Here is a 12,312-nt window from a genome sequence, read left to right as displayed (position 1 = left end):
TAATGTACCATATAATGTACTGGGAAACTAAATTAAAAAAATTGTGGGGTGGGAAAAAAAAACGGATTCCTCCATAGTTTTTGGGTTTTCGTTTTTCGGTGTTCACTGTGCGTTAAAAACTACATGTTATTCTGCGGGTCAATAAGACTACGGTGATACCAAATTTATATAGCTTGCTTATTATTGTTCGAGTAATCTACTAATACAAGTTATCGAGGATCAGGAATATCACCGGTCGGGAGATGACTGATGCGCAGACACCAGGTAGCGTATAACGGAATCTGAGGGAGATCCCACAGTTCCCTTTATTTATAACAAAAGGTATAATGGAATACATCATGATGTAGAGCTATTCATTCCATGAGACTTGGGTGTTGACAACCAATCAAAATAAGTAAAGATAAGTAAAACATGCATACATTATTGCAGCAAAAGACACTAAAGTGTTAGGCTTCGTTCACATCTGCGCTAGGGCTCCATTCCGTCGGAGCTTCCCGTCGGAACGGAGCCCTGACAGACACAAACGGAAACCAAAGGTTTCCGTTTCCATCACTATTGATTTCAATGGTGACGGATCCGGTGACAATGGTCAACTACGCTATTGATTCCGTCAAAACGACGGAACCCTTGCACAACGGAGACAAACGGAAACCATTGGCACCGGATCCGTCACCATTGAAATCAATGGTGATGGAATCGGAAACCTGTGGTTTCCGTTTGTGTCTGTCAGGGTTCTGTCCTGACGGAAAGCTCTGCTAGCGTTCTCTATTGCGCATGTCTACTGATAAACGAACTGGGCCCCAAGGCTATGCACACTCTTCTTAGCTAAATATCTTATAAGTAGAAATACCAGAATTTTTTTTCAATTCATTGATTACTCTTACGTGATGTACTCATTTTACAAAGTAAAAATAATTTGTTAAGAAAAAAGTAGTTTTGTGTCGCCGTATTTTGAGAGCCAGAACTCTTTTATTTTTCTGTCGATGGAGCGGTGTGAGGGCTTATTTTTTTCAGGGCGTTCTGGTACCATTTTGGGGTACATACGACTTTTTGATAATTTTTTATTACATTTTTTTTTTGGGGGGGGGGGGAGCCAGGTGACCAAAAACATCAATTCTAGCATTGTGAATATTTCTTTCCCTACAGGGTTTACCCCGACGGGTAAAAGAACAAGATATTTTAATAGTTCATTCTTTTACAGATGTGGTGGTACTAATTATATATTTTTTATTGCTTACATTATTTTTGGCAAAACATTTTTTTTAGTCATTTTTTTTTCTTTTATTCTTTTAACAATTTAATAAAACATTTTTCTTTTCTTTTAGTCCCACTTGGGGACTTTACCATGTGATCATTTATGCAATATACTTTATTGAATTGCAGTGTATTGCCTTTATCTGTGCTCTACTACTAAGCCATCCTCTGGTAAGGCTTATTAATAGAGCACTGATGGCAGACTTGGAGGCCTTCAATAGCCAGTTGGCACCCTGCAATTTTGAAGCGAAGGGGGGGGGGGGGTGTCCCTTTGTCTAATCGCTCAGGTGCTGTGGTCGCACCTGACCGTGGCATCTGAGGCGTTTATCGGCTGATCGTATAGTTTATGCAGCCTTAAATATGATGTTCATCTGCATCATGTCTCCCTGACAGGGAGATGTGCTGCCGACATGATGGAAATGTATGGGGACGAGTGATCGTAATAACGAGCGCTCATCCCCACATATCACCAATCATTGCTCATTGTGAAAGAAGCAAACGAGTGCCGATCAACGAGCTATCTTGTCGATCGGCACTCGTTTTCACGGCCCATATCATGCCATGTAATAGGACCCTTATACTCCTTGGTGACTTCTAATATTCTTATCGTTTACATTAGGGGGTAAATTGTGTCATATATAAACACCAATACAATGCCTTCTTTTTCGTATCACTATTTTTCTTTGCCTCTCTCTTCCTATGTCTATGTGATTTCTCATAATCTCCATACGCTGCATGCACTTCTGCAGTTTCATCATTTGTATTATTTCTTGCTTTAGCTCTTATCACTTTTTCCACTCTGCTTTCTGATGTTTTATATCTCTCCTTTTTATTTTCTTGCAGCTTTTGTTCAGCAGATCCTTTATGTCTGTGCTCTCCTACCTTCCTTTCTTCTCCATTCTGTACCTCCCTAACAATGTGGCCCACACAACATGACACCATAACTAGGTGAGGTCTCAACCCAATGTTTTGATGCAGTGACATCGCCTGCACTTTAACACGGCTCCTTCTACATTGGCAGCGTCTCTAGTTATTTTGCTTCGTTTTCATGTCTCTGAACCATAAATCCTCGAAGCCTCAGGGTCTCTTTTCTGATCATTCAGAAATGTATCAAGACGTGCGTAAATGTGTTGACATCTTCAAGCTCTAATCCACTGCGGTATGCATTGACACCCTGAAATTAGACCCAAGATAGCGCCTGCCGGTATTGTTACTTGCAATGTTAAGATTTTCTGCTATTCATTTACAGGTTCTTCCACATGACAGTAAAGCAAGACGGCTCTTTGTAACAAGTGGTGGGCTTAAGAAGATTCAAGAGATCTCTGCAGATCCGGGCTCCCCTCTCCAAGAATACATCAACACTATCAATAATTGTTATCCCGAGGAGATCGTTAAGTAAGGAAATACTGTATTCCTGGAATTATTCCTCTTAGTTCATGGGCAGCGCTTCCCTATGGCAGACATGTCAGCCTTGAACATATATGTTTGTAGACTCGAGGCCAAAATAAATTGAAATGTGTAAGACGACTTCTCGGAGAATATAAAAGGAGCTGCTGATCATACTCACATATGTGTTCTCAGCACTCGATATAAAGTAGTGATGGGCAGGGTGTAGATATACTTTCAAAGCCTAAAAATGGCTGATAACAGGGAACCATAGATTGTAATCCAGTACTCCGTGTTTAGATATACTACAGGTTTAGTGTCCTGTTACTTCGATATGTGCAAATTGTGATTTACACCAAACAATAATCTAAGAACGATTGTACACAAAGAATCCATCACCTTGCTGTTTATTTTCCTACCTGAAACATCGGAAGACAATTTATATATTTAATCTAAGCAGAATATATACGCCATGGCATTAATAATCTGCATTCTGTGACACGAAGGGTCAGTTCACATTGAGTTTTTTGGCATTAATTTTGACACAAAAAAAAGCGTAGGAAACAGCGCCATAAAAGGCCCAGATGGGAAAAAAGTGACGTTCTTTCTTTCTGTGGTATCTACCTCTGACCTCCCATTGAAAACAATGGGAGGCAAAAAAAAACCTGCGGTGCTCATTTATGAGCTTTTATGCAGCATTTTATTTGGGGCCGTGGTCCTTGCATTAGATTCAATGGCCGCGGGCAAAAAAAGGCAGGGAAATTTTTTTTTGCAGGCAGAAAAAAAATCTGCCTCAGGAATCTAAAATATTATTCAAACACAAGGCACTCATCATAGAGGCAGCTTATGTAGATGCTATAGGTTCTAGAGCCCAGATTAGCCACGTTCCGCTTTCCTATGGCCTGTGTGAAGCGGTCTAGTTAGGGAGGAAATCGCCAACTAGTCATTCTGTCCTCTCCAACAAGGGAAGTGGAGGGAGTGACAGGATAACAAGCTCCTTATATTTCTGCACCAGGATTGTGTAGTGTGATGTCATAAAGCAACACTAGTAGGGAGCCCCACTTTGCTATATTTCAATGGGTCCCACTCTTCTACATATGCCACTGTTGAGACATTATGACAACTCCTACTTCTGAAAACCCCGGCGATCAGCTGTGATCGCCGGAGGAAATTGCGGTCAGTTATAAAGGGTAGATCATACCTGCAAACTTTTGAGAAAGAACATAAGAGGGTTTTCGACAAGCACCACACAAAGCAATTATTCCCTTATGCCATGCCCATTTATATAGGGCACTCTTCCAAACTATCACAAATAGTGCAGACGAACCCCCCTACATCACGTCCTAAATTAATACAGACCCCCTAAACACAGACCACATTATCTAATACAGATCCAATACTAGACTCCCTGAACAAATACAGACCCCCAAAAGACTTTCAGATGCCAAACTCCAGGCACTGAAGAGTTATTTGAATCAGACCAACCTGTGTGGCACCCGTCACCAGCAGCTAGAGAGAGGGTTCCTGCCGCCACAGCAGAATATACGGTATGCACTAGCACGTGTAAAGTGTATTTTCGTAATATGAGCGTTTTGCGCCCCAAAATACGCTGGAAAATTAGCCGTGTGAACATGCGCTTAAAGTCACAGTGCTGCAAAATAAATATTAAAATGTTTATGTAAAGTTCAACATTTTCAGTAATTTGTGTCTTCACTTATTGTTTGTTCTTTTTTTTATGAATTAATTTTCCCTTCATTTTGTTTGTACTTTAGATATTACTCTCCTGGATATTCCCAGACGCTGCTGGAGAGAGTGGACCATTACCAGCCAGTTATTTCATGAGTTGATATCCATATTTATATGCTCTATTTTATTACCTACACTGAAAATCTATTTGTTTGGAGCACTATAAATATTTTATACTATGCTGTAAACAAAAATTAAAGACCTACTAACCATCTTAACAGTCTTGTCTGAAAACTGTACATTCCATTCAAAGGCAGTCATAAAAAAATATAAATATGAATATAAAAAAGCAAAGACTTATTTTGCCATATTTTCTTTTTCTGAAGACGATTGAGATTAATAAGGAAATCCAGTATATGGTTATTATTGGTAATTCAGAGTCCATAAATGAGGCAGAAATCCACCCACTTGTTCCGGCTCATAACAGCTCTTGTACACGACCGAGATCGGGCCATGAAAACCGATCCGCGTGTCGGCCAGATTTCCCGACTCGACCACGGTACAGGTAAACGGGACTACTGGCATCATAGACATTTTATGATACTAGGAGACAGAAACTCCTAACATCATAAATGTTTATGATGCCAGGAGTCCCGTTTACCTGTACCGTGGTCGAGCCTGGAAATCTGGCCGACACGCGGATCGGTTTTCACGGCCCGATATCGGTCCCGTACAAGAGCTGTAAGTCTGTATCAATCGAGTATACACTGCGCTATTAGTAAATGACTGAGTATTTATGGATGACAAGGTAATTATGGATACTAGCACTCATCCTCAACAAATAGACACTGGTTATTTATATTTATGTAAATGTTTAGGGAATACTAGAAGCCATATATATAATTTTTACCTTTACAATAGGCCATCAATGTATGGTCATTGAGTTCCGAACCCTGGCGATCAGAGACTAAAGGGACTGCATTGCCCCAACAAGCACCTCGGCCCCTCAGCTGTGCCTGGTACTGCAGCCCAGTCCTATTCAAGGGAATAGGACTGAGCTGCAGTACCAGGTAGAACCAGTATGTATGGCGCTGTACCTGTGTAAAGGGGCCATTTAATTCTGTTGATTGCCGGGGTTCAGGGTGTCAGACCCCTATTGATCACACATTGATAGCCTATCCTAAGGAAATTCCTTTAAAACTGGACTTTTTCACGCAAGGCTCTGTTCACACTATGTTTTTGGTTCATGTTTGACTTCTACACTAAATGAATGGCCCTGGCTTTTCCAGCTGTATTCAAATGTCTCACATTGTAAAAAAACTAAAAAAAAATTATTTTTAAAGGTATTCCGCTTTATTGATAAGTTTATTAATCTATGGTTTTCAATAGAGTATTATTATTATTTCAGTTACTTATATAGCGCCGACATATTCCGCAGCGCTGTACAGCAGTCCTCTTTTACTGTCCCCATTGGGGCTCACAATCTAAATTCCCTATTGGTATGCTTTTGGGGTGTGGGAGGAAACCGGAGTACCCGGAGGAAACACACGCAAACACAGGGAGAACATACAAACTCCATGCAGATGTTGACCTTGGTTTGAAACCATGTCCCCAGCGCTGCAAGGCCATTGTGCTAACCACTGAGCCACCGTGAGGGAAGCCGATGCATCCCGCCCAAATGTATACCAAAAAGGGCCCTCTTGTGACATACGTTAGGCCCATTACACCCTTTGACCACATTTAGGCCCCATGCACACGACCGTAATTTTGTTTCGCAATTACGGACCGTAATTGCGGATCAAAATACGGTTTCATTCATTTCCATGGCCCACGGACACCTTCCTATATATTTACGGGAAGGTGTCCGGGCCATAGAAAGCATCCGTAAAAAATAGGACATGGCGTGATTACGGGTATGGTCGTGTGCGTGGGGCCTTAGCGTTTCAGTCAGGAGCTGTATAAATCTGCTGGGAATGGGAGAACAGGCACCACCACCCCAATTATATTCCTGGAATTGCTGGATGTCCCACCGATCCCCAACAGACATTTATGGTATCAAATCGCAAGTACTTCAGTAAATACCCTAAAAGTGCTGCTAATGTTTTCTGCTATATAAATGGTCTGAAATCCAATGGTAATTTCTACGTGTTATATGCAGATATCATCTTTTGCATTACAATAGGCGGAATTTGCGTCAAATCCATAGACAAATGCAGATCTTAAAATGTTCTGCACGGCTTGAAATCAGCACATATTCACGAAAAAATCCACATTAAGTATGCCACATGTGAACATGTCCTTAGTAGATGCAGGTGGTAGTGCATGCTACATGTATATAGCATGGCTGCAAATTTAGTGGACCAAGAGGGAGCTCATGTTATATGTATGCAATGGCGCAAGAGGGTGCTGAGATGGCTCAAATGTGGCACTTTCCTACCCCACAATCATGCACACAGCCGTATGCTTAGGTAAGGCTTTCCTGATCACACAGGATGGATTCCAATCCCGCATTGGCTTTAAATATACGTCTTCTGTGAAAGATCCCTTAGTCAATACAGGAATTTTAAGCAAATCGCATAAGCTCTCTCTCAGTACTTATGTTTGGCCTAGAGGTCTCATTGAGAGGGGGCACATACTTTGAATATAGAGTGTGCTACACTTCAGCCCCTGTACTGGAACATTGGAGCGCTGGTAGTGGGTGCTAATGCACCCGCGAAGTCCTCAGAGGGTATAATAAAAATAAAGGTCTAGTCATATCAGAGCGCTCACGGATGATGTCAAATATATTATATTATTTGTGCAAAAAAGGAGGTAAGTCTACAAATAACTACACAAATTCCTATCATAATATGAAGCCCGGCAGGACTTGTTGGGACTTGTAGTTCCACAACAGCTGGTGAGCCACAGGAAGCTCAATCTTAATGTTGAGGATACAAAAGTGCAATTTCTGCTAGCATTGTGCTGTCATCTGTGAACAAAGGGAATAATTGACTCCTAATGAGCCTTTCAGACAGTCACTTTAACCCTTCAAATGCAGCTGTAACCCCACAAGAACTATGTATATAATATATTCTATACAGTCCCAGCAAAACAATGTGCAGTCTGCAAAGTGTGAATCCCGGGAGAGAAGTAAAGGCTGATTAGAATATATATATATATATACACACATTATAGTAGAATCTAGACAACTAAAAAAAAATGAATGAAAAAAAGAAATACATTAAAAAAAAATGCTTAGTGTGTGTAAACATAATGCACAGTAAATATATTATATGTGCTAAAGTAAAGTTTTTTTTGTACTTTCCTTGTATCCTATAGAGCAATGACACATTACATATTATTTGCGCAACCGTTTCCACTTAGAAAAATCACAGGTACAATCTGACTGGCTAATGAGAAAGACTTCAAAGATTATAACTATCCTGGGAAAGGTCGGCAACATATTGTCATGATTAATGTCTCTGTTACTATATATGTGATATACATCTCGCGTTTCTTCAGCAGTTGTGAAACTACATCTCCAAGAGTCAGACTGTCAAGGCATGCTGGAAGTTGTAGTTTCAAAACAGCTTAGGAGCCACATGACTGCTATACTACGGTGCGCTCACACGTGGCCTCACACGTGGCGTCCTCACATTGTATGCCTACGCTGCGTAACTAAAATGTATGTCTATGGAAAAATATTTCACAACTCGAGAACTAGAGAAATCTGTATGTTTTGGAAACTTTTTTAGACATGCATTGTAGTTGTCCGCAGCATATTTTTATGCTGCGGAAATACAATGCAAGTACGCCATGTGTGAGCGCACCCCTAGGTTTTTGTGCCAAAAATGCTCAGAAAATAAATTTTTTAGATAGAATTAACAGACTTTTTAAGAGGGCAAAATTCAAGTCCCTCATGCACATAAGGTTTTTTTAACTGTCCGTAAAAACAGATCGGACGCCTACAGATACACCTCCGTAGTCGTCCGCAATTTCAGAAGCGCCCATAGAATTCTATGAGCGAGTCCGTGCTGCAATTGCGGACAAGAATATTGCAGACAGGAAGCGTTCTATATTTTCTGGGTCATTTCTGCAGCCTGTTACATTTACATCTGTAAATATACGGAATCATGTGCGTGGCTAATAGAAATGAATAGGTCCGCAATTTCATCCGTAATTACGTATTCGATAATTACCGATGAAAACTTTGGTCATGTGCATGGGGCCTTAGGGCTCATGCGAACATCCGCACCGTGTACACAGAGCCGAATGACTTATGTGTGCTGATGTACAACCTTCATCGGGTGCCCCACTTACAGAGATATACTCCCCTATAAGCTATAGTTCTAGGGGTGACTATCTCTGCATATACGGTGGTCTAAGGAACATGTCACCTATTTAGTCGGAAACCGACAGAAAAACTTTCAAGTGCCGCCTGTATGAAATCGAGGCTGTATGAATCTATATGGGAGCCCTTTACTGAACAAAGACATAACATGGCCGTGAACATGGGCCCTTAGGTTTTATTCACACTACGTTTGGCCATATATTTACACATATCAAATATATACTGTACAGTGTCCATAGATTTATATAAGGCAGATGTATGGCAAGAGTGTGTCTGTTTGTCACACATTTTGTGACCGTATAGAAAAGCATAAGCTGCTGCGATTGTCAACACAAGAAATCCCCAAAAACTTGTTAAAGTATAATTTTTTTAATAATGGAAATCAATGGCAGATGTATCCAAACCCATGGGTATAGTTTTGCTTACGTCAAAAAAAAATCTTCCCTTCGCCTTTAAGGCCTCCTTCGCACTGCAGTATTTTGCATCAGTATTTGTAAGCCATACAGATGCAAAATACAAATATGCAAGTGTGAATGTGGCCTAAAAATAAAATAAAACCGGTGTAGTCAAATGGATGACAACTGTATGCAACTGTATACCTTTGTTGACAGATCTAAGACTGGCCATACACTTTAAATAGCTGTCGGCCGAACATCCATTCCTCCAAACTCCCTATACACATGCACTCTCGGCTCGGCCAAACGTACATGTGTTTGCAGAAGGGAGAAAGCCGCTGCCAGACTCCTTGGGCAGCAGCTTATCTACTATCAAACAAAAGGAACGGTATGTTGAAATTCAACATGCCCAATCCTTCTCTCTCCAGACATCTGCCATCACGGGAGAGTTGGGATGCCGCCATACACATTAGATGGTCAGCTGGTCCTGTCGAAATCGTCAGGTTCGGTCTACGTACCTCTAATGTGTATGGCTAGCTTTAGTATCCCTTGTAAGTATGAAACTTGTGATAGAAGGAAAACGCACATTTGAAGTCTTCACAACTGTCTTCGAGATGGAAAACGGATCCATCTTGCACTGGTCACCTCCTTTTTTGACTAGAAACGGCTAAAGGGTGCAGCTTAGGCGAAAATTACACCACGTCTATGAGGCATGTTCAGAGTAAGGCCGAATTCAGACAAGCGTATATCTCGTCCGTGTGACGACCATTGTTTTTAACGGCTGTCACGACACGTATTTAAATGTGGCAGTTCACGCGGCCGTTGTTTTAACTGGCCGTGTGAAAAGGCCGGAAAAAAAAATAGGACATGTCCTATGTTAGTCTGTTTTCAAGGATCCCTCAATAGACTCAAGTCTATGAGGGATTCGTGAAAACGGGTCCCGCACGGTTGCGACTTGGATGTGGAAAATGGCCGTTTTTCACGTCCGAGTTTGCACTCGTTCGAGTGAATCTGGCCTAAATGCCATGTAAATCTCCCAAGTTATACGCTGATGTGCCTGTAGACTTTAATGGCCGAACATCTGCCAAAAAGTAGTCTTTTTTTTTTTTTTTCTATTTTGTTATTTGCTATTCTTTTAAAGTGTTGATTTTGTAAAGTTGCCTTTTACCTATGTATAGATTTTTGTTATGTCTCTGGATGATATTCATATAATATAAAATGTAGCTGTATTCTTTGCTCCTAAGTCTCCCGATCTTTTTTCAGACATCAGTTTTTTAATGTTCTCTGTTGCACTGCCTTATCGTCTTCGCATAGACCCTCCGTCAGTGGATTCTCTCTGTCTGTCTGTCAACAGTTCTCCATCTGCCGAACATTACATCTTTTTAACAAATGTCAAAGCTCCCTGAACAAGTAGCGTGCACTTTTCAGAACCCCATTAGACGGGCAGCACAGTGGCGGCCTCTTTTACTCTTCAAGCAATTATGTCTTTCAGTGTTTGCCATTTCCAGAGAGCTTGGGCTGCCATTAGCTCTCCCCATTTAGCTTTCACCTAATCTGGGGCCCAGAGATTACTCGGACCATTTGTGTACACTGACAATTACTTTAGACATATTTGTAAGTTAATTCAATTAAGCTTACTAAGTGCAGAATCAGAAGATTTACTGCAAAAATACAGGAGTGAAGCAAATCGCAATTATGTCTAATAAGGGGCATGGACTTGTAAGGTCAGAAAACATTACTTGTAGATTCAATCTGAAGCATTTGCAAAAACCTAAAGAGGTTGTGCAATATTAGAAAAAACATGGCTGCCGTCTTCCAAGAACAGCACTCCACTAGTCCACAGGTTGTGTATGGTATTGCTGTTCAGCCCCATTCCAATGACTCAGACCTGAATCACCCGACTCAACCCATGGACAGGTGAAGAACTAGTATAAAGCGGCTATATTTTTCCAATCCTGAATAACCCCTTTAAAATGCCACAATATATGACATATTTGGTTAAATGGCAATCTCCTAATAAAGTGTTATTATCAGAATCAATGTGTTCAGCAGCAGAAGTGATAGGATAGTACACACTACTGTTACCCCTCAAATTACTCAGAAGCATACATGCTATGTTTCATATTTGCTGAGTGGAGGGACAGTCCCTACTTTTGGCCCAAATCCCTCTATCCCCATTTTTTCCCTGAAATATTTCAACGGATAGTACACTGATCCGGTCATTTCTAATTGCTCCGTTTCCACTGATCCGTGTGCGGTCCATGTGATGGAGCCACAAAACCAGGAGCAAGTCCTATTCCGGTAAGTTTGTGGCTCGGTCTAGCCCGCGACGTGAAACCTATAGAACATAGGGAACGGATGTGGAGGAGACACTGATGACATATAGACCACAAAAAAAAACACAACGGATCCGTCGTTTACGGGCCACAAAATACAAACGGTCATGTGCCTAATAAAGACTTGCTTGGCTCTTCCTGTAACTCCAATATGGCCACCTCTCCACTGCAGTCTCTGGGGAGCGCATCAGCAAATGGGGGTCATGGGACATACAGGTACAGTGTGGACCCCATAAAATCCTATGGTCATGGTATTTAGGATACGTACCACACAATCTATAATATGGCCATGTGCATGAGCTCTAATTTTGTAACCAATTTTATTCGCTACAAGGGGATCGACCACAGTATAGACATTATTCTGCCTTTACTTCCGGTTGTACAATGTTAATTTTCCATATTGAAATGTGTTCCTATATCTGTTTCCTTATGGTGGCGTTGGTTCGGTATCTATCATTAATGCCAATGGGAAATGTATTGATGAATTCTGTGCACCAATTGTTCAGTCTATTGGACTATATGACCTGGCGTGCTGCGGTTTTGGTTATATTTAAGCAGAAAAAGACGGATAGAAATTCTTGCCAAACTTAACATTTTGCCGTCAGTTTCAAACAGATGCATCTCGGTGGAAACGGTTGATGGGTCTTTATGTTTTTGTCTCTGATGGTGTATATATGAATAAGGCGTAAAGCAAAACATTACTGTAAATGGAGAGTATTTGAAGCGGTTTGTTTGCCCAGCAGGGAAATAAACTCCAAGGTCCTGATTTGTAATCATTAATCCCACGTCAATAAAGGGTGTAATGCGTCTCTTTTACATTTCTCACCATTAAGTAATTAGACCAGGGGTTTGCAACCAGCGGCACTCCAGCTGTTGTGAAATTACAGCTCCCAGCATGGCCTCACAACCTGAGCCTCTCAGAGCA

General features: G+C 41.1%; 1 protein-coding gene across 2 annotated transcripts in view; it reads left to right on the top strand.

Moving 5' to 3' along the window:
• The window catches only part of SPAG6 (sperm associated antigen 6), a 116,803-nt gene extending 112,199 nt beyond the window's left edge, over positions 1–4,604 (top strand). For both annotated transcript variants that reach the window (XM_075827564.1, XM_075827565.1), the window contains 2 exons: positions 2,504–2,649; positions 4,413–4,604. In XM_075827564.1, coding sequence (XP_075683679.1) covers positions 2,504–2,649; positions 4,413–4,482 — 216 coding nt within the window. In that variant the 3' untranslated portion in view covers positions 4,483–4,604. The remainder of the gene's footprint in view (positions 1–2,503; positions 2,650–4,412) is intronic.
• Positions 4,605–12,312: the final 7,708 nt, after the last annotated feature.

The sequence above is a fragment of the Rhinoderma darwinii genome, chromosome 5 (assembly GCF_050947455.1).
Source record: "Rhinoderma darwinii isolate aRhiDar2 chromosome 5, aRhiDar2.hap1, whole genome shotgun sequence".
Classification (NCBI taxonomy): domain Eukaryota; kingdom Metazoa; phylum Chordata; class Amphibia; order Anura; family Rhinodermatidae; genus Rhinoderma; species Rhinoderma darwinii.
The sequence above is the reverse complement of the archived record's forward strand: the minus strand, read 5'-3'. Positions and strand labels throughout refer to the sequence as shown.